Below are 23,318 nucleotides of genomic sequence, written 5' to 3'. Positions count from 1 at the left end.
AGAATGAACTAGAAAAATAGATTGAAAATGACTTGCAAAGGAGCACAGTGCGACGTCATGGGAGATAAGGGAGGAGAATTGTTTAAGAGGGAGGGAAGTAATAGCAAATGCTGCTGAGAGGCTAGGTAACAGGATTTTTAAAAAAGTGTCATTTGGGTTGAATGGATGGTGGATAACACTGGATTTTTCCTATTCTATTAGTTTAGATCAATTATCAATTAGAAAGCAGTAAACTACATCAGCTTAACTTTGAGTAAAAATGGTTTTTTTAAATATATTTCAATGTTATATTCTCACCTTATGTTGAGAGACAATGTAAGAATTTATTATTGAAAAGTATGTTCATGTGTTTTGGAAACCATTCCTGAAAACATCGATGACATAGTTCATCATATTATTCAATAATTTGTATATAATTATATTCTTGAAAAATCTTCTCTTAGAATTTAGTACCAGCAAAAACTTCCTCTCCCTTGAGGAACTGGTGAGTTTCCTTTAATTGTATGAAGAAAAAAATATAACCAATTATATTAACCTAATACATATTAAACATAGGTATAATGATAGGACCTACATATAACCAGGAAATTTAGAGCTACACTTAATACTGATGGGATCTAACTAATTAATCTCCTGTTTTCTTTATGTAGTTTTGGCTCTCTAACTTTATCTTTTTAGTATTATACAGTACGTGGGTTTAATTTGTAAACTAATTCATATTTTTTTTAGATTAAAAGTTAGTATGTAAAAGAAAGTTTCACATAAACATACGCATAAAAAGAAAGCAGGTAAAAATAAAGTGAATAAATCTTTAAAAATAGTCCATACACTATATTCCCAATAACTTGTGAGGGAGGTATCATAGTATAGTGGGAAGTCAGGTACAACTAGATTGAAATCTGGCCCAGCCACATGCTGGCATTATTTACCTTAAATTAATCTAAAAAGAAATATTAATATATACTTTATGGGGCTGCTTTGAAGAGTGAGATAATATACACAAAGTACCCACTATGATTGGCATATAATAGGGGCTTTACTGTTGTTCTTTTCTATTGGCATCCGTCTCCAAAAATCAAATTATGTTTCGTGGTAGAATCTGATATTTAAAAAGGTGATGTTCGATTTTTTTTAGTTATATCTTTTCTTTGGCTTGGCTTTGATACCCTGTCTCTTGCTGTCTTATTTGAATTTGCATTCCTAATGCCAGCACATTTGCTGGCATTTAGTTAATAACCAATTCAGATTTGTTGAGTGAATTAGTGAATAAATGAGAGAATGGAGAATGAACGTGGAGTGTTTCCACATCCATCTCCCTCTCCGCCCTCACACTCTAGCCTTCTCAATACCATCCAACTCTGCCCAGTCCTACAAGGCCCCTCAAGTCCCACCCCTGCTATGAAGCTACTGATAATTATAACTTGCACAGGCTGGTCTCCTGCCTTCTACCCAGGTGCTTTTCAAACTATTTTGTTTTTAGCACAGACCTTCCTCAACTGAAAAACCTTGTGCAATCTTAGCTTATAAAAGAGAGAGAGGGAATGCCATGCCCATTTGCCCCACCCCTTCTGTGGTAGACCCTCCGCCGTGCCTAGACCCCAAGTTACATTCAACACATCACCCTGTTTTATTCTCCAGTCTTCCCATGTGTTCATAATTCACATTCTGACCTCCCTAGCAGAACCGTAATATCCATGGAGGCAAAATAAGTAACTTCCTTGCTATCTCTCATGACACCTCGTACGGGTGCTAAATCTGTACTATGGCCACAAGAGGCATTCGTTATTTCTTCTGCTGCTTCTCCTTTCCTTCTTTAGTTGATGTTAAGAGAAGTGGAGTGAAATCTTCCTGATTGCTACAGGAGGCCCATCAGATGGGGTCCTTATGGACATTTTTTTAAGCACCTGGTTTTGGGCAGGACACTCCTGTGCATTGTGTCATCTTGTTTTCACATCCCTGTGGAGTGTATATTAACATTCCAGCTTTACTGATAGAAAACCGAGGCATTGGATTGGCGTGTAAGTAATTTACCTCAGTCCTACAGGAAATACATTTTGATTCATATGTGTTTGATTCCAAAGCTCCGGCCATTTCCACTATAGCAGGGGATCTGTGTGTTTTAACCATGTTTTATTCTTTCTTGGAAGGAGCCCTGTACCCAGATGGAACATCTGGAAAGAACAAGAATGATGATATGGTTCCTCCTGGCAAAAACTACACTTATGTCTGGCCAGTGAGAGAAGAGTATGCCCCTGCGCCTGCAGATGCCAACTGCCTGACCTGGGTGTACCATTCACACATCGACGCTCCTAAGGACATCTGCTCCGGGCTGATTGGCCCACTGCTGGTGTGCAAGGAAGGTAAGGAGGCTCTTCCAGCTGTTGCCGCCCCCCCCTCCCCCCACGGAGCCTGTTCCCAGGTTAAAAGGTGTTTATAAATTTCGGGTCTTGTCTTGCTTACATCCCTTGCTCTATACAGAATGCTCCTCTTCTAAGCTTTCTGTAAGATTAGGGAAACTCTTTGATCAATCTGACACCCTAGCAGGAGCTATAATTTGGATTTCTGCCTGAGAACCATCACAGCCTTCTGAAACTTATATGCTTAAAAAAAAAATAGGGACATTTCATATTAATAGCTGTTCGCATCCCACTGACACCACACATACATAGCAAAGTGAAAAATACAAATAACCAGGAATGCTTTTGCTTCATTATTTCACCCATATCATCACTTTGCTATTTTATTCCCTATTAATTGATTTAATGTGTCTGTCAGTAAAGTTGACTTCCTTCAGGGATAGCCAGATTTCCAAGTCTGCAGTTGCGAAGATTTCTGTTTTATGACTTTTCTCTTCTGTCTCTTATGGAAATTGTCTGCCATTTCCACTAAAGCCCTTTGTTGCTTGTATGTTGTGAGTTGCTCTTGTGGATCTAGGTCTTCGACAAGCTTCACACTTCTCTGACACTATTGGCAGCAAGCAAAGCTCATCCTGATTAAGTTCACTTTGAACTGTTTTCTCTACTCTTGTGAATGTGTTTGATAGGTGTCCTGAATAAATACTCAGGGGCAAGGACTGATGTGGACCGAGAGTTCATTATAATGTTTACTCTGGTGGATGAGAATCAAAGCTGGTACCTCGATGAAAATATCAGACATTTCTGCACTGACCCCGATTCAGTTGACAAAGAAGATGCTGTTTTCCAGAGGAGTAACAAGATGCACGGTGAGTATCTCCCATGTTGTCAAGTACACACTGATTGCCTTTGAGTATCTGATATTATCACAGAAATGGTAAACTTAGTTTTCCAAGATTTGTAACTTAGTGATGAGAATGATTAGAAAGAGATACGAAACACACTACATGTCAGAAAAGGAAACAATCTGAGAAGGGACAAGGCAATAGATAAAAGATAAATTGGGTATGAGAAAGCTATGGCACAAAAAGTAGAAGGGTTAATGTTATCATCAGGAAAGAATCAGGAGGTGAGCCCAGAGGATGGGCGGTTTTAGACTGGAGAAAAGAGAATGAATCATTATATAACAGTCTGTCTTTTGCAACCTCTCGCATTATCCAGGAACCATTTTCTGAGTAGCTGCTAAGTTTCAAGAGCTATGCTACGCACAGAGTTTAAATACACACTTGTGAATTTGTTTCCCAGACATTCTTTAAATCAACATTTATTGAGCATTTACTATGCCCCAGACTGCATATTTGTTGAAAGTAGCGAATTTCTATAGTTATCCTGATAGTTGAGACAGAACATTTACCTATCCTCGAGTAGTGGCTCAATGCAGAATTTTAGGATTTGGGCATTATTAAGCACCTCATTCTATTTTTTCCTAGAGAGTTTTAGTGAACATAAAGAACATCTTCAATATAAACAACCACCCCATGTCATTCATTGACAAGTTCCCTCCGTCTTTGCTTGTCTATCTCCCAGAATCATCCTAACCGAGACAGTCAATGTAGTCATAAAATCGTAGGAGAGTGGAAAGGAGCTGAAAATCATCTGACTTCCCCAATTTTACAGATGGAGAACCTGAGGTCAAGAGACCATCAATGACTTGCTTAAGGTCAAAGTGTGAATTAGTGCCAGAGTTGCCTGAGAAACCCGGAGAGAGAAATCCCATAGCAAATAAATTTAATTTACTTGCGTTTGATTCCAAAGCACGTCAAGGTGTGATTGTCAATATACTGACTCTTTCCATTGTATTGCACACCTACTCTTTTCCTTCCAAGGATGTTTCAGCAACCTTGGATGTAAGGGCTGCTTGGAAAATATTTTAGGAGGAAAAGAAGTAAGGAAGAGGAGAAAAAGGAGGGAGGCAGGGGGTAAAAATGAAGACTGGAATAACCGAAAACTTAAATTCAAATCATTGCTATGACCAGTTAACTTTTATCCCTGTTCTTTAGAAAATGGGTGTGGTGATCTCAAATCTTGCTTAAAACTACTAATTGTGATGGTTATGACTCAGCTACCTAAATAACTCCTCTTATTCTTTTGGATGAAAATACATTTTTAAAAAATGAGCCTGTATGCTGAAGCAGGTGTTTGCAATCAATCCTTCAGACTGGCAAAGGAGACCTAACCAAGTATAGGAAAAAATTAACTTCAAAGAAAAAAATACACAAACAAACTAGTCTATAGAGATGCACAATCAACACGAGATTTATTGATACATTTATTTAAAGTTACTAAAAATGACTTAGAATTAATTGTACTGTCCCAGTCATTATTATCTTAGTAATGATAGCTTTTTAACTCAGTTTGAATTTAAGAAACCCTAAGTCAAGTTCCTTTTCTGTACTTGGTTAAATTCCAACTGCCATTTAGATAATTCAAAGTATTAGGTCCCAGGCTTAAGGCGTAAGCTCAGTCAGTAAGATTCTTTCCCAGCAAGACCTAGTAAAAAATGTTTTTTCTCCCTGCTTTTAAACTAACAAAATATGTATCTCTTATAAGTCCCTTCTAATCAGTCCCTTTCCTTTCTATATTGCTGCATGATTTTGTCACTTGAATTAAGTAGCTACTATGTGCAGCTTTTCTGCTAGGTCCTGAGAGCTGTAAGAGGAGGAAGACAGGGTTTCTAGTTGCAAAAACAGAGTTGGGTGGGGAAGGCAAGTTTGCAAATGAAGGATTGGGAAAAAAGGAGGCTGAGCCTACTGGAAGTAGGAGCAGCGCTCTGTTCGTTCCTGATCTCATTGGGTCCACACAGCAGCTCCCAGGCTCTTTTTAGTGTGTGCTGATTGTCACTTTTATTGAGTGCTTTTCTTCCCAAAAGACCAACACCTTCCATTCCTTTCTGGGACTACATTATGCATATGTGAAAGGAGCCGTGCTTTTCTGCATGAGAACATTACAGTCAGTGATCAGCGCTGTTTTTCCAGTTGTGCAAGACTAGGAGCCACCAACGTTTCTGGTCCTGCTCGCCTCTGCAGGGAAGTCTCTTCCACTGGTGTGCTTCTGTCTTTCAGCTCTCAATGGATATCTCTTTGGAAACTTCCCTGAGCCTGATATGTGTGTTGGGGAATCAGTGTCCTGGCACTTATTTGGGATGGGGAATGAAATAGACATCCACTCCATCTATTTTTATGGTAACACCTTCATCAGCCGCCGGCATCGGACGGATGTCGTCAACCTGTTCCCCGCCACCTTCCTGACAGCAGAAATGATAGCTGAGAATGCTGGGACGTGGATGATAACCTGCCAAGTCAGTGATCACCTACAAGGTAAAAAGGACAAAGACCAGTGGGAAGATGCTTAGAATGGAACAATTAGACCACACGGTCAATGGTGCTCATGCAGTGACTGCTGTTAGATAGATTCTTGTATGTGTTACATTTAATTAAATCTTAAACACATAGGAAAATGTACAATGCTTATTTGGCCACAGATATTTATTGATCCCTTCCCTATGAACCAGATGAAAGGTGATTGAAAGAAATGATGAGACATTCAAGGAAACTACAATCTAATAGTTAGACACAGTGAGACACTTATGCAATGAATAACATTGGAGGCTAAATGATAAATGCTCTTTGGGTGCCATAGTCACTTCTCTGGGGCAATCAGAAAGGCTTCCTGAAGAGCTGGCTTCTAATCTCAGCCTTGAAATACAGGTAGGAATTGAATAGGTAAAGTCAGTGATCACCTACAAGGTAAAAAGGACAAAGACCAGTGGGAAGATGCTTAGAATGGAACAATTAGACCACACGGTCAATGGTGCTCATGCAGTGACTGCTGTTAGATAGATTCTTGTATGTGTTACATTTAATTAAATCTTAAACACATAGGAAAATGTACAATGCTTATTTGGCCACAGATATTTATTGATCCCTTCCCTATGAACCAGGTGAAAGGTGATTGAAAGAAATGATGAGACATTCAAGGAAACTACAATCTAATAGTTAGACACAGTGAGACACTTATGCAATGAATAACATTGGAGGCTAAATGATAAATGCTCTTTGGGTGCCATAGTCACTTCTCTGGGGCAATCAGAAAGGCTTCCTGAAGAGCTGGCTTCTAATCTCAGCCTTGAAATACAGGTAGGAATTGAATAGGTAAAGAAAGGAAGAAAGGCTTTCCAGGCAGAGGAAGCAACATGAATTGGGAACAAACACATGTTCTATATGAACAACTGTAAATAGTGTAACACATTTTTAGCATTGGAAAGGTAATCTGGACCAATCCCCCATCCAATTCTTGAATTTCCTTTGGAACATCTCTTTTAAGTAATTATATTATAGCAGCCCATTTTAATCTCTGGGTTGCTTTATTACAATGCTCTTCCCTATATGGAGACAAAATCCAATGATAGGTGCACGGCAAACATTTGTTGACTTAAATACCTGTTGAATGACTTGGTCCTGGTTCCTTGGGACCATTGGGACCATATAGACTGGGTTCTACTGAGCTGGACTCTAGGCTCAGGCCAGAAGAGTGATGAGACAGAAGCCTGGAGAGGCAGTTCAGCCCCAGTTGGAGCAGCTTTGAATGGCAAGGCTAAGGATGTGGGACCGTGTCTGGAAGGCAATAGTGAGTCCTTCTAGATCCTTAGGCACACTGGTGACATAATCAGTGCAGTGACTTAGGAAGATACATATGGTATCTGTGTGCAGAAAGGATTCAGTGGAGAGATTCTGGCCACCATTGCTAGTTAAGATGCATTGGAAACATTAGAGTTATGAAATATAAAAGGTCTGGCCTAAAATGGTAAAAACAAGAATAGAAAAAGAAAATATGTCAGTGAGATAGACACAGAAGAAATTATGTGATTAAACGATATACACACAGTCACTATTAACAGTACAGAGAAGCAACCCTTCAGGGCTGCTTGGATAACACATTCTTGTTCCATCAACCTTAAGCAGCCAATTTCAGCCTTAGTCGGCTGGCTTATTCCAGCTGAATTCAATTCAACAGATGTTGAGTTGATCAGTTAATATGTACTAGATACTGTTCAGGGAAGACAAAGATGAACAAGATAAGTTTCCTATTCCCCCTGCCACCCTGCCCAGCTTTATTCATATATAATCAACAAATAGGAATCATATATATTTAAGATGTACAACTGGATGCTTTGATATATGCATACATTGTGAACTGATCGTCACACTCAAGATAATTAACATAACCATCTCCATACATAGTTACCTTTGTGCATATGTGGGGGGCAGGGGTGGGAATACTTGACGTCTCAAGGAATACCAAGTCTCAGTTAAGCCAGATGAATGAGTTCTGGAGCTCTAATACACGGCATGGTGACCACAGTCAACAATACTGTAGTGTATGCTTGACATTTCCAAAGAGGGTAGATCTTAAGTGTTCTCAACACAAGATCCCTACTCTTAAAGGGTCCCATGCTGTTAAACCTCAGAAGAAACCAGTTTTAAACTCATATTAGCAGTCATTTGAGACTAGTAAGATTGCTAAGCTTGGCTAGTAGTTGTGGACGTAAACTGGTGTTTATAGATTGCTAAAATACAACACTTCCTAAGTTGTCCATGCCTTCAGAAAAAAATTATTGTAAAAAATTAGAAAATAAATATAATTCAATTTTTAAAAATTGTTAACTTATTTTTATTATTTTTAAAAAATTATTTATTTTTTCAGTTACAGTTAACATTCAATATTATTTTATATTAGTTTCAGGTGGACAGCAAAGTGATTAGACATTTATATAATTTATAATTTAATTTTAAAAATCAATAATGCCATCAAGATAGAAAAGTGTCACATTCTGATGACTATCTTCCATCACTATTTTCTAGACCTTTACCTAAATGCATATATTATTTATAAAATAAAATAAAATACTGCCTTGTAGCTTATTTTTTCCACATATTAATACACCAGAAATATACTTACATCAGTGAATATAGAGCTACTTCATCATTGTTAATCCTTCCAGTGTCCTTTATAAGGAGATTACAATTCACTTAACCAACACTCTATTGCTTAACATTTATATTTCCCCCCCATTTTTTAGCGTTATCAATAAAACTGATAAAATCAATTTATAGATAAGTTTATACTTTTTCTGACGTTTCCTTAGCAATACTCCTAGATTTGGAACTCCTGGGACAGAGAGTTTGATTTTCTTTTTAAGTTATAGACATATATTGCCAAATTCCTTTTTAAAATGTGTTTGTCTTCTCCACACTATCTGACTTATTTCACTTAGCATAATACCTTCTAGGTCGAACCATGTGAGATATACACAATGGAATATTATGCAGCAGTAAAACAGAACAAAATCTTGCTATTAATCTTTTACTTTGAACTTTGTTGATGGTCTTATTGTCTGTACAAAAGTTTTCAAAGTTCATGAAGTCAAATCTATCAGTCTTTTCCTGTATGATTTCTTTTGTGAGCATTTATATTTTAGCTGATGGTTTTCTTCTGTTCTGCAGCTGGTATGCTGGGGCAATATAATGTTGGTTACTGCAAAAAAGCTGTTTCGCACCCCAAGTTGAAAGGTCAACAGAGGCGCTACTTTATAGCAGCTGAAAAAATTCTTTGGGATTATGGTCCTCAAGGCTGTGACAAATTCTCTGGTCTTCCCCTAAATGCCTCTGGCAGGTAAGCTCTTTTTGCTGATGTTTCTAAGCCTCTCATAAAGGAACCATCTATTAGGCTTTTCCCTGTGATCTCATTTGTATCCCAAACACTGCTCTTATGAGCACGTACTACATAAATGGTATAATGATACCATTTAAGGGGTTCCGAGCTCTGGGTATACTGCTGAGAATGGAAGACTATCTATTGCTTTGTGATTTGCTGGCTGAATCAAAACACTGTATGCATTCATTCATTCTCTCACTCTTTCACTCATCAAACATTTCTTGAACACCTACTATGTGCAAATTGCAGTGCTAAGTGCCATAAGAAATACTAATCTGACAGGGAAGAGAATAGGTCTTTGCATGCAAGGAAAAGACAATTTTTGAAGATGGAATAAAACAGGACTCTCTTTCAATCAAGGAAACTTACTCTTTTTAGTTCAAGGACAACTTGATGTAAGTTATGCCCCCTTACCTACAATTCCTTTCCCTCCCTGTACAGTAAAATGCCATTTTCCTTCAAAATCTAATGTCACCTTTTACCTGAGGCCTCCTTGACTCCTGAATCATAGTTAATCATTTTCCTTCTGGGTTCCCATGGCATATAGTTTTTTGGTGTTTTTTTTAAAATTTTATTGAAGACAAAAAGACAGCCTATAAGACTGCAAGAGTGATGGTACCATTAACAGAAATAAGATAACAGAGAGTTAGTACTAGTCAGAATTTACAATACTGTGTTTCACAACTTAGACTTTCAGTATTTCATGTGTATAGCTTATGTGATAACTCTCCATTAATTAAACTATTTGATTAACTAGACACTCCTTTCCTTAATAATGCCAGACATTAGAGCTTACTATATGCAAAGACTATTCACACTGGCATCAGCAAGAGAGCGAGGGCTGCCTATTCTGCAAAGACACCAGTTAGCTCTTTGTTACTTTGTAGGACACCATTCTGGGACTCCAGTATTCATAAGTAAGGAGTTGACCTGTGCCTTCTTCTTCGGTTGCTGGACTTCTGGGGAAGAAAGTGCAATGGCTAAGAGAGAAATGAGCTCACGCATATCCAGCTTCTGAAGACTTTTAAAGCTGGTTGACTATTCCTGGGGAATTTGTTGAAGCCTGTGTTATCTTTTCTGGGGAGACGAGTGGGTGAACGGGCTAGAAATCATAAAATGAAGCTCCAAAATTAACACATTTGGTGGATATGCAGAAATGTGTCCTCAGTCAGGTTCCTATTCTTTCCACAGTGACTCCGAGTTCTACTTTGCACAAGCAGACAACAGAATAGGAGGGAAATATTGGAAGGCTCAGTATGTGCAGTATGTCGATGCAACTTTTACTCAAAGAAAGAGACTCTCTGAGGCAGAAGCCCATCTTGGAATTCTTGGTAGAGTAAAACCATCCGTCATGTTATGAACGGGATGGGGGTGTATGTGTGGATGTTTTAGTGGGTCATATACTCAGACATCTACATGGAATGACTCTTTTCTTGACCATATTCACATCTCTGTGATTATGTTCACCCCCTTTTCCCTCCTCTTCTTGATATTTTTCAGGTCCAGTCATCAGGGCAGAGGTGGGTGATACCCTGTTAGTGACTTTTGCCAACAAAGCTGACAAAGTCTACAGTATTTTGCCCCATGGTGTGGTCTATGACAAAGCCTCTGATGCAGCCCCAAACATAGATGGTAAGTCTCAGCCTACGCTTAACGGAGGAAGCAGGTGAGTGCACAAAGGACTTAGACCTGGACAGATTAGGTTCAAATCCTGGCCCCTTCACTTACCAGCCCAGTGAGCTTGGGCAATTATTTCAATTTTCTAAACCTTATTCTTCTCACCTATCAAATATAGATAATGACTCTCACCTCACAGGGCTTTGGGGGAGGGATGGAGAGAATTCAGCACAGGTCTAGCCCACGGTAGGTTCTTAGGAAATATCAATTCTTTTTCTTTTCCCTCAGTAATATAATTAATCTCAAAGTGAGCTGCTTTCACAGTCACCCCCACTTCTTTAAGATGAAGAGTTTTTCTGCTACAGGTTGCATAGGATTCTTTGGGGGAGGCTGAGGGGAAAATCTGGTTTCCAATGTTTTGTTGACATCAAAATCTTATGCATGGTCTTTGTTCTGTATTTATTGACAAATGTTTATTTTAAACCAGTATCATGTGCTTATCCTCATCTATAGCGTCTCTCCATCAAAGAGTAGGTTGCACAGGCCCTCTATACATGAGAAAGGCAGCTTCTGCCCAGTGGCTGCAGGAACATTCATGACACTGCGCTTAGGAAACTCCTCGTTTCCTTGGAAGCCTTCCCCATCACCACGGCTGATATCATGGCTGCCTAGGCTACTTCTTCATGCCCCAGTGAGAGGCCAGGACCATCTAGAGTAGGCTTTGTGGTGATGGTGAGGGGACAGAGGACAAAGGAATGGAAATAGAGTTCCACCAACCCCTCCCCTCACTGCCCCAGACCGATCCTCACCCTCTTCTGCCGCAGCATCTCCTACACTGGCACTCTCCTGCTTGGTCAAAATGCTCACCATGACTTTTTCTGTGTGTGCAGAAAGAAGACCAGTGACAGCCCAAGTATCTGTATTTTCTACTGTTAAACTCAAACACTTACTGCACACATTTTTGCAAAGTTCTGGACAAGATGCAGAGTCTCTGGCCTCAGCCTAGTAGGAGAGATTCAGTGTTCATGTGTCAATATAACGTGAAAGTTAAGTGTGCAGTCTTTGGAATCAAACAGTCCCGAGTTTGAATCCCAGATCTGCCATTTACCAGCTTAGTCAGCTTGGGCATTCGCTTCCTTCCTTCCTCTATCTTGTAGTTATTTGGGTTATTTCCTAGTTCAACCTTCAAGATTTTAAACTCTTTAAAGATAAGTCTCTTGCTTAACTTTTTGGGGTATCCTCTGCAGGGCCAAGTGTAATATATTCCACAGAGAAGGCACTCAATATTTTATGGGCTTACATTTAATCGCTAAATGGGCAATTATCACTCTTAATATGCTCTAAATCCGATATTTCATTAAGAAATAGTATCTATGAAGATGCTAACTGTAATCTATTAAGTATACAATCCTTTGATGTAAGCTTCTATCTCATGAAACAGCGGATTGTGACAGTGGCTTTGAGTAATTGTTTCATTTATCTCCTCAGGATTTCTGAAACCAGGGGCACATGTTAAACCAGGTGAAACCTTCACATACACGTGGACAGTGCCTGAAAGTGTGAGCCCAACAGAGGATGATCCTCCCTGTCTGACCTATCTTTACTTCTCAGCAGTTGAGCCAATCAAGGACACCAGCTCTGGCCTTGTGGGGCCTTTGCTAGTCTGTAAAAAGGGCGTTCTTGATGATGATGGGACACAGGTAGGTCATTGAAGGTCCACTCAGGATTGTATGGGAGAAAGCAGTAACCTGGCTAGAGATTAGATAGTACTAAAGAGTCAGTAACAAAAAGGAATTTCTCCCCCTTCATCTTGAAATTGAGTTTGGCATAATGGGAATTGAATTGTTTTGTAATTTTTTTTTCCCAAGGTTTTATTGGGGAAGGGGAACAGGACTTTATTAGGGAACAATGTGTACTTCCAGGACTTTTATTTTTTCCCAAGTCAAGTTGTTGTCCTTTCAGTCTTGGTTGTGGAGGGTGCAGCTCAGCTCCAGGTCCAGTTGCCGTTGCTAGTTGCAGGGGGCACAGCCCACCATCCCTTGCGGGAGTCAAACCGGCAACCTTGTGGTTGAGAGCCAACTGAGCTGTATGTGGGAATCAAACCTGCGGAGTTAGGAGCCTTCGGAGTTAGGAGCATGGAGCTCCAACCGTCTGAGCCACCGGGCCGACCCTGTTTTGTAATTTTAAGATCTGATTTTTCAAAGTTACAGATGCCCATCCAGATACCCAGGATTTCTTCTTCTTGTGGCTGGGATTTGGTGGGTATCTCCCTGTGCATTGCTTTGATTCTGGAATCTTCTGAGATCTACACGGAATGCAAATTGGGATCCTTTCTTTTTGGACAAATTTTCTCAAACTTGGCCATCCATTAGAACCACCCAGAGACCTTTTAAACATCTTCGATTCAGGTGCTCCAGGCCAATTAGATCAGAATCTCCAGGTGATTTCCAAGTGCAGCCAGGGTTGAGAACGACTGTAACTCTTGAACTGGAAGTTGATCGCTATGGCTGAAGGAACAAGAAAGCATGCCGTTAACTTCTAGCAAGTCCCACCTTAGAAGCTTGGACGGTTGCACCTATTAGTGTGGCAAAGCATAGCATTCCAAGCTGTGTCTGCATGATATTAAACACATTGATGAAACAAGAAAAATCCAGTCATTTAGCCATTTGGAATTACTTCACCAGTCAGAAGTAGCAAGACTATTTAAATGGTATATTTTATAATATCTGCATTGTGTGGACCTGCCTCAGGGCTCAAGGGAACGTCTAAGTAGAGGACACAAAGTATCTTGGTCCACCTCAGATTTTCATTTCCCTGCACAAAGGCCCAAACCTGGAAATGTCTATTGGAGGTTCAGTGTGTCCCTGGTCCTCTGAATGATCCTGAAAAATGCTTGTGTAAGAAGACTGAATGCTTACACTGTGCCACAATAATCATATAAGGCAAAGCAGAAGGATCATGCCCTTTATAAAGCAGAAGAAACTGAGGCTCTGAGACATTAAGTCTCATCCCAGGAAATACACCTAGTTAGTAGTGACAGTCAGCAGCATTCAGCTTTGACCATTTCCCAATATACTTCCCTGCTTCCTACTAGCTAAATACCTGAGCGAAGGAAATTGAGTGCTAGAAAAACTTTGTAAGGTACTTATCATTTTGCCACATTCGATGGTAACTTTGAGGTTTGCTAGAAGCATCTTATAATCTCTGTGCATTGTTACCTGAGCCAAATACCATTCATAGCCAGTCTGCTTACACAAAATCATGAAAAAGAATAATGGCATTAGAACCTAGATCTGCCTGCTCCCATAGCCTATCAGCTTTTGTGTTTTTGACCCTTTATGTCTCTTCAAAGTTTTATATTTTATTTTTAAAAATTTCAAGGCTACATTGTTTCTTTCCATCATCTTAAACTACTGCCTTCTAAAACACCATGTGATAAAAACAGTAAGTGTATATAAGGTATAGTAAGAGTGTAAAGCAAGGAGTACCCATGTCTTTGATGAGGCGTTAGGAAAGCATCACAGAGGTAGGACAGCTGAGCTGGCCCTTGAGGCTGGATTAGGGTGGCAGACCGTCAAAGTTGAGGGGTACATGCATAAAGGACAGAGGCCTGCAGAACACAACAAGTTCAGATTGCTGCAAGGAACTTGGCCTTGCTTCAGTCAAAGTACCAGGAGGGAAGGGCCAGGAGATGAGGCTGCACAGGTAGGATGGGATCACGCACTGTGAGTTTAGATCATATTGTCCAGTTTAATAAGAAAAGAGATGTAATCAGATAGCATTGCTGAGGCTCCTTCTGGAGCAGGCAGCAGAAGCGTGGGTTAGAAGGGAGCATATTGGAAGAGAAAGGAAGATGTTGAGGGACAGAAAATATAATCACCTCCATGTTTCACCTTTAAAGAAAAGCATATTTCAGCATTCAGGATGCTGTGTGGTCAGATATGCTCAAAATAGATGGATTAGAAATATACACAGAGAGGAAGTAATCCATAGTCCCCTCAATATCAATTCAAGGTAACAATATAGCAAAGTCTTATAGGTTGTCTGAATTCATTATTTCACTCACAAACATGTACTGGGTGCCTGCTTTCCAGGCTTTTTTTCTTTTTCTCTTTTTTTTAATTTTAATTTTTATTTTTTTGAGCTGGGCATATAGAGAAAAATCCAAAATGTTCCTGCCTTCATAAAGCCTGCATTGCAGTGAGAAAACAATTGTAAGTTCATACAGAAAATACAAGTTCAGGCAGAGATAAGTGCTATGAAGAGTCAAGTAGGGTAAAGTGGGTGAGTTTGCAGGCAAGGTAGAAGACGAGTGACTGTTTTAAACAGGGTGATCAGGAAAGAGTCTTCTGAGGAGGTGACATTTGTGCAGAGAACTGGATAAAGTAAGGAAGTGACCTAAGCAAGACTTGAGAGAACCCGCTAGGCAGTGGGAACAGCGCACGAAAAGGCCCTGAGGTGGGAATGAGGTTGGTGTGGTCATGGAAGAGCAAAAGGCCAGGGTGGCTGGCGTAAGCTGGGGGGTGAGTACAAGGCTATGAAATCAGGGAGAGAGAGAGAGTCTGGGGCCAGGACATGGAGGCCATGGTAAGGAGAGGAAGACAATGACGTCCAGCCTGACAACAGTAGTCCCACAGAGTAGGAAAGCCTCTCAGCAGGGACTTATTTCCCCTGAGGAAGTCATAGAGGAGGGAAAAGGATATAATGAGATGGATTTTTTAGGGGTGGAATGAATTTACCAGAATCATGCTCAGAGTCCTGGTTTACAAAATGACCCAGTCAATCGAAGACTGATGCTGATTCTTATTTACTTTGTGTTAACTTTGAAAGCGAAACAGAGTCAAGAATGAAAACATCCTCCAACCTGTACTTTTTATATTCATTTCTTTCTTCTCTATAGAAAGGCATAGACAAGGAATTTTACCTACTATTCACAGTCTTCGATGAGAATCTGAGCCTGTATCTTGATGAAAACATCCAGAAGTTTACCCGGCGTCCCTTCGCTGTTGACAAAGAGGACAGAGAGTTTGTGAAGTCCAACAGGATGCACGGTATAAAAAATGACTTTTCCTCCTGTAAAGAAAAGGTGTAATTGCATTTGAAGCGAAAGTGTTGGCAATGCTGTAACTATCTTAATTTTGGTTTCTTGAGTGTTGTTCTTGGTCACGAGTAAATTATTTTGTGGCTTCAGCCTCACAGGGTATGATGAAACCTCTCTACCTCCCAGAGATGTTATGACCCTTAATTAATACTTCTAAAACACTTTATCAGCCTTAGATGAACCAACACAAAATTTGAACTAGCAAAGATCAAAGTATATCTTAAATGGATAAAATTACTGACAAAATGCCCTCCCTTGGGTTCGCAATCACATCATTATGTCTGATAACCCCAGTGATAATGGGAGGTAACCATTGTACAGCAAAATATCTATTATCAAGTCGTAGGCGTGTCTGTCTACAGGGTTAATTTGTAAAACACTAACCATTCCTACCCCAGATCTTCATTTCGGAGGAATTACTTAATTCTCTTTCTCCATCTCTCTCTCCATCAGTTGTTATAATAGCATACCACCTTGTAATTGGTCTGCCACAAGATTCATTTTAGTCTTGGGCATATAACCCAAGGGCATGAAATCATGGGAAAGAGTCCGAACTCAAATGCCTGCAAGAGTATGCCGTCAAAAAAAATGCCTAAAGAAAGCACTGTAGGGTAACAGTGCTAAAGTGCTGGTTTTTAGTATCAAACATAACATCTATTTATTGCCTATAAAACATTATGGGGAAATAATAAAACAGCTCCAAATATCCCTCTCCCACAAGGAAGTCCAAAAATGTCCAATATTCCTAGTGACCCATAGCAACCAGCTCATAGACTCTTGTGGTTCCAGATGCTCTGTTCCAACAGTTCACTCTTGGGCTGATGGAAAGCACGGAGTAAGGCATTTTCATTATCATCTTCTATGAAAAGTTTTGTTATAACCCGAATACAAAATTTGTTTCCAACCTTCCTCCTAGTCATTAAAAATGGGAAACTAAACTAGAAATGAGGAAACAATTCCTTAGTGGAGAAGCTAATTTCAAAAGAAATTTATCACGAGAGGCCTATATAGAGAAAACACTAACCACCCTAATGGACCATGTCGAATCCAGCCCCATCCTGGTTTGACAATGTGGAATATGTTTTCATATGTTAGACATATAGAACATGTCAATTTTAAAGCAAAATTCAAGGAAAATAATGTATTTTAATTACATTTCCCATTAATTAGAAATTAAATTCTATCTCCAGTCTTCTTGTGTGGAGTGGGAGGAAGAAAGATGGGAACAATACCAAAGAGTAAGTGCCTCACATGGTATGCAGTGCTCTGCAGTGCACCTATTATGAGATATAGTCTATAGTCAAAGGTGTTTGTTGAATGAATGAACAAATGTGTGTTCCAGAAAGAGGGGCTTTCAACTAGAGTTCCAAGGCAACAGAAGGTTGTCTACCACCTACCTAAGGACTAAATTATTAACACCCCATCTTACAATACTATCTCTTTAATATTCAGTGGACAAGATTTAGCTCATTTCTTTGCAAAAGCATTATCAAAGATTTTTTCAGAAAATGTGATGGTCTTCTCAGTAGCCCCAGGGTTTCTTGGACATTCTGCTAATAATCCCAGCTATTTGAGCAAAATTTCCAAGCACCACTCATTCTTCAGACACAGAAATAATAAAAAAAGTAATTTTATTTGACAAGGGGATTATAACAGAAGATCATTCATGATAATTGTTCTTTCCTACTATGGTCATGCATAAGGAGGGGGCGGGGATATAATCTTGCTCTCTCTAAGAGACATCAAGCATAATATGACATCATCATGCACAGTTACCCCTCAGACAGTGCTATTCGGTCATGGCATTCATCCCCCTACAGAGTGGGAACGTGGTTTCTCAATTCTTCTCAAGGCACTACACCACGTAGCCACTATCAATGGACTGAAGTTGATGTAACAGATAAAAACAATTTGCATTTCTGGAGATACAAAGGGTCTTCATATGTAAGTAATCATTATTCCAAGTCCCTTCAGTTATTTTACTGAGGTAAGAAAACAAAAGTTATCATAAGGCAAAATTATTACCCTCTTATAAACTTAGTGTCCCTCTCCCCCCAAAAAAGTCCCTCTCCACTGACCAGACATTTAAATATAATGTCAATCAACTGCAAATCTTTCAAATGATGCAGGATTCATGAAATCAGTAAAGGGATGTCTGGTAACTTCTAGAACAAATGCAAAGCCATTGACAAATGAGAATCTGACAAAATTAAATGAATTAATAACCAAGGAAGAGACACTTAACAAAGAGATGACAGGATGAGAACCTCAAAAGAAAATGATTTTCATGTCAAGAGTTTTAGAGAAGACTTCGGAGGAAATTGCTAAAGTTTATATTTTTGCAAGGATCATCTTCTTTATAATCCGCAAAACTAAAATTTGAAATGAAGGATATCATATTACACCATCAAACAATTTTGTCAGAAAAAATTGTGCCAGAAGACAACTTATTGATTATTCCTTATTGATTCTTAGAATTCATGCCCTTGTCTATACACCGTTAAACATAACATTTTCACAATTTTAGTATATTTGCATTATTCCTTGTTAATTGCAGTCTCCATTTTTAAATCGATTCACCATGTGACTTTTCCCCAGGACTATTTATTCTCTGATAATAAGCATCTTCTGTGAATAGTTTGAACTTGAACATCCCCATACCATATACACCGATAATCTCACTAAGATGATGTGTTTTCAGTATGTCTACAAAATTATAATGGGCTCTGATGATGTCTTTCTTTCCATTTAGCTATTAATGGCTATATGTATGGCAACCAGCCAGGCCTACACATGTGTAAAAAGGACAGAGTTTCCTGGCACATGATTGGAATGGGCACTGACACGGACATGCACGGAGTTTATTTTCAAGGCAACACCATCCATCTACGAGGGACTCACCGCGACACCCTGGCCCTGTTTCCCCATACCTCTACAACAGCATTCATGCAGCCAGACCACGCAGGTAAACTAGGCGGGGCCATCTCAGGTGACCACATTCCTATCTTCAGGCATATACACTTAGGGTCCTCTCTCTGAAGAAACTGGTCAACTTTGGGCACTTCAGGGCATGTAGAATGAGATACAGTCTTGACTGGAATGAGGGAGTCCTATTTTATTCCAAACACATAGCACAAAGGACAAAGGAGAAACATCTAAAATAAGATCCAACGAGCAGAAGTGGTAGTCCTCTAAATGACCTTGCTGCACAAATCTTTGGAGAATGATCTTGATTCATATCCGTGAAGAATTCAGGCCCAAGAAAGAGGATATTTTTGTGCTCTTTAATCACAAACATTGTTTTAGTTGCTGCCCTGAAGCATCTTACCAGGCGTGGACAGCCCAGTGGATGCTTCTAGGTTATGATCTGACCCAGTCTGCCTTCTCTAGAGATGGATAGTGCCCTCTGCATGAGTTATTTGGGGGCTTCTCTAATTTCATTCTGTTGTGCTCCCTTGGTTTCCCCAGAGGACAAGTTGCATTAGGTCTGAAGTCCATGGAAGGCCACTGAAGTGCCAGTATCTGTCCCTTCTCTTAGAGATGCCCAAGCGAATTGGATACTTGGGGCATTTTTATAAAATATATAGAGCAACATACGGCAGCATATGTAAACTGTTGCAAGGATAGCAATACTATGGGCTTTCAACGCACTTCTCCAACCCAGCTTGTTCATTCATCTTAAAAAGAAACCCATAGCTACCCAACTCTGCCAACTCTGCCTCTATTACGAGTGAATGTTTATTTCTTTATTTCACACTGGATGCCTCACAGTGCCATTGGTTAAGAACTTGAGTTTTGGGCTTCAACACTCTTCCCCAAGAACTGTCTGAGACTAGGAGCTCCATAATTCTCACTTTTGTAAACTTCAAGTATTCAACCTTTCTATATCAATATAATTGTTAAATTATGACTCACCCAAACCAAAAGATGCCTTGGGCACAATGAGTGTTTTAAAATACACTCTTCAAAACCAAAAAGGGGAGAGGAGGGAAACAGTCAAATCATTTTAATCCATAGAAAACAGGCATTCAAAGCTAGAGCTGGCTGGAATGATTTTAGACTTGGCTACTTATTCCAGTACCTTGAATATTAGTCATATGCCCTATACGCTTCTAAAGAGCTTCACGACAATGTTTTCCCATTTATGTTGGGTGGTAAGTATAAATCTGTGGCTACCTAAAAGCTTGTTCACCCATTCCTGTTCCACATCGATGAGCCAAAAACAGCGGCCCAAATGTAGATAGAATAGACAGTAACCTGCAACTCAAGCACTTTCTTTTTGTGCTTGCTTTTTTAAAAACACTATGTTGAGGTATGATTGATATACAAAGAGCTGCACATATATAATTTATACAAATTAATGAGTCTGGAGATAAGTATACATCCCTGAAACCATCACCACAAACAAGGCCTTAAACGCCTCTTTGTTCTGAGAGAAGATAATTCCCTGACTATTGAAGAACATGATGGACACATAAATAACGGGCTGCCTGGAAAACAACATATGCAGGCTCTCCTGCCAAGTCTGTTCTCAGAGGTGTATTCCTTGTGGTTTCAGAGACTCTTCCTCACCAGTGCCTGTGGGTGCTAGGGTACCACTGAACCAACGGTTTTTGCTCATCCTGAAGGGGTAATTTGGCAATATTTAGACACGTGTAACATGACAAAAGCTATCTGTGTGCATTGTAGATACCATGTTTCCCCAAAAATAAGACCGGGTCTTATATTAATTTTTGCTCCAAAAGACGCATTAGGGCTTTCAGGGGATGTCATCCTGAAAAATCATGCTAGGGCTTATTTTCCAGTTAGGTCTTATTTTGGGGGAAACACGGTAGTTAACGAGAGCCACGCTAATCACTCTAAATGGTAGTTAATGAGAGCCACTCTAAAAACACAGTCTATTAGAGGAAGGGAAGATTTATCTCATAATCTTGGAATTATCCAATTATCAGTTACTTTCAATTGGATCCCAATAATTGGAAATATCCAATAATTTCACTGAGAGTTAATATCTTCCAATAATTTTGTTTTATATGATTTTATGGTAAATTTAGTTAAGGTATATCTACCTGATGCCAATGCATCTGGAAAATTAAGTTTAAAAATTATATAATTCTCAGTCAGACATGAGTGTTGGTATTATGTGGAGTAATCTAGTTGCTTTTTTGCATTTCATCTGGCATAATGTAGATTCTGCCATTGGTAATGAGAACCTCCTTTGCGCAAAGGTTTAATGAAGTAATACATTTAGCTTTAGTAATAATAACTTATATGTGTTGCGATTTATAGTTTATGAAATCCTTCAGGGCAAAATACATGACTGCAGAAATGTGTCCTAATTTGAACTTTGCCTAGGGTGTTAATCTTACAGATAATCAGTTCTTTTTAAACTGGGCTGGGCTAAGATAATTATACGTATCAGTGATTTTCCAGGAGTGACTGTCTTCTAATTGGTGTGCACAGAATAGAAAAGACACAGAGAAATTGTTTCTTGGCAGCAACTGTACAAGTTTCATTTTTCCATTACAAATGAATTTCAAACGGTATTTTCCCCATAAGCAAATATATTCAAAGTAACTTATTCCTCTAGAGTCTGATTTTTAAATAGTACATAAAATTAATGTTTTAGACATCTACCTTACCGGTTATTTATTTTGGAATAAAATATGTAAATGTGCTAGCAAACCAAAACCAAGAACAAAACCAAAAAAATTGCCAAGCCATTTCTCTTGCAGGTATTTTCAGGGTGTTTTGTTCCACCATGCACCACTTCACGAGAGGCATGAATCAGATATATGAGGTCAACAGCTGTGGCAACAAGGACCCTTCAGAGCAGCCCTACGGGATGATAAGAACCTTTTACATCGCCGCTGAAGAGGTAGAATGGGATTATGCCCCTAACAAAAACTGGGAGTTCGAAAAGCAGCACTTGGACGCAGAAGGGGAAAGGTACCACGGGTGAAGCCAAGTCTCTTGGGTGGGATTGCACATGCGCTGTAGACATTTATCAAATGTGGAAACCTAAGAATGCCCTGGTTTTGCCTGTACAGTTCTGACAGAGACTTTTACTATGAGCACAAAATATTAGGGAAGCTGCCCATCTCCATCCCAGGAAGGGGGTCTGAAGTTACTTGGAGGACACTTGCTGGAGGCCCAGTACATCTCTACCAGTGTGTGGCTGTTTCCAAGTGTGGCTGTGGACCAATAAATGTGCCTTTGATTGAGCGTCTGGAGTGAAAGGATTTAAGGAAAGATGCAGATCCCACAGCGATCCTGGGACTGGGAAGGCAAAAGGGTGCAGTTGGAGGCAGGGATGCTGTGTAGATCCGGGTGAGAGAATGGACTGCTGTAGACTGAGGACCTCAGGGAAGCGGGACTGAGGATGGGCCATTGACCAAGTACTTCTCCAGGTTGGGGAACAACCCAGCAGGGTGTAGGGCGCATTGCCTTGGCAGAGATTCCGAGTGGGGATAGGACGAGCAGGTCTCTCTACTAGGTCCTGTACCCACAAAGTCCACAAAACTGAGCTTCCCATGAAAGCGCTGTCAGCCACGGAGGGCTTAGTGGGCAAATCAGCGAGGCTCAAGCCCTGCACAGGCTTGCGAGCACTGGTCCTCCCCCAGCCCTAAGCCCTCCTGGGTGCACTGGGGGAGAGTCAGACAAGGTGTAGAGCCATCTGTCAGACTCAGACCTGCAGACCTCCTCCCCCAAAGTTCATAACCCCCACTTCACAACTATCCTCTGTTTGGATATCATTGTCCCCACATACAGACTCTGAGACTTGGGTGCAGAGAGTTAAAATTGTCCGACTGGTTATTGGCAGAGCTGGAATTGAACACAGACCTTTTGAAGGACAAATCCATGTTCTCTCCACCAGCCATGTTGACTTACATGCCCCTGTTTCTCTTTATTCTTTATTATCACCCTCCCTTCCCCTTTCCCCTCCTCACCCCTCTCACTAATCCTCTACGGCTGCGTCACACACAAACTCTTCTACACATGACTGCTCTTGATCTTAACACGTTTGTTTCTCTTCTTCCTTGTGGGCCTCTGTTTTGAGGGTTCAGATTCCTGGAAAAGGAGTGTAACAGTGCCACCTTATGGATAAATGGAGAAATGAAATGCCTCTTCATTTTAAAAAGATTTGCCTCCAGGACAGGATGACTTATATATAATTCATTCAATTATTCGCCAACCACTTGTTAACCAGATACCCTGCTCCTGCAAAACCAGTGCTGCCCACACAAGCTAAGGACTCATGCTGGTGCAGTAGAACACGAAATGTGAACACTAATTTGGCCTTTTCTAAAATGATTATCCATTAAAAGGCTGTCATAACTAAAGCAGTAATTGTATAATAATTCTGTCGCATGTACTTTCTTCGCTCATGAGTAAGAAACATAGTCTTCATTATTTTCTTGAAACTCGGTATAATTTCTGTTGTAAGTGCTCTATCTCTGCGCTGGCAGGAA

The 23,318-nt window shown here is 39.9% G+C and overlaps 1 protein-coding gene across 2 annotated transcripts in view; it reads left to right on the top strand.

Annotated features, from left to right (window-relative positions):
* Nucleotides 1-23,318, top strand: part of HEPHL1 (hephaestin like 1) — a 58,201-nt gene that overhangs the window by 14,218 nt on the left and 20,665 nt on the right. For both annotated transcript variants that reach the window (XM_088791505.1, XM_019737563.3), the window contains exons 3-12: nt 2,148-2,360; nt 3,044-3,223; nt 5,477-5,731; nt 8,918-9,086; nt 10,320-10,459; nt 10,629-10,760; nt 12,234-12,445; nt 15,646-15,796; nt 18,599-18,811; nt 21,582-21,795. In XM_088791505.1, the coding sequence (XP_088647631.1) occupies nt 2,148-2,360; nt 3,044-3,223; nt 5,477-5,731; nt 8,918-9,086; nt 10,320-10,459; nt 10,629-10,760; nt 12,234-12,445; nt 15,646-15,796; nt 18,599-18,811; nt 21,582-21,795 (1,879 nt within the window). The remainder of the gene's footprint in view (nt 1-2,147; nt 2,361-3,043; nt 3,224-5,476; nt 5,732-8,917; nt 9,087-10,319; nt 10,460-10,628; nt 10,761-12,233; nt 12,446-15,645; nt 15,797-18,598; nt 18,812-21,581; nt 21,796-23,318) is intronic.

This window comes from Rhinolophus sinicus, chromosome 14, assembly GCF_057876585.1.
Source record: "Rhinolophus sinicus isolate RSI-liver-muscle chromosome 14, RSI-T2T, whole genome shotgun sequence".
Lineage (NCBI taxonomy): Eukaryota > Metazoa > Chordata > Mammalia > Chiroptera > Rhinolophidae > Rhinolophus > Rhinolophus sinicus.
Note: the sequence above shows the minus strand (reverse complement) of the source record. Positions and strands in the feature narration are given on the sequence as shown.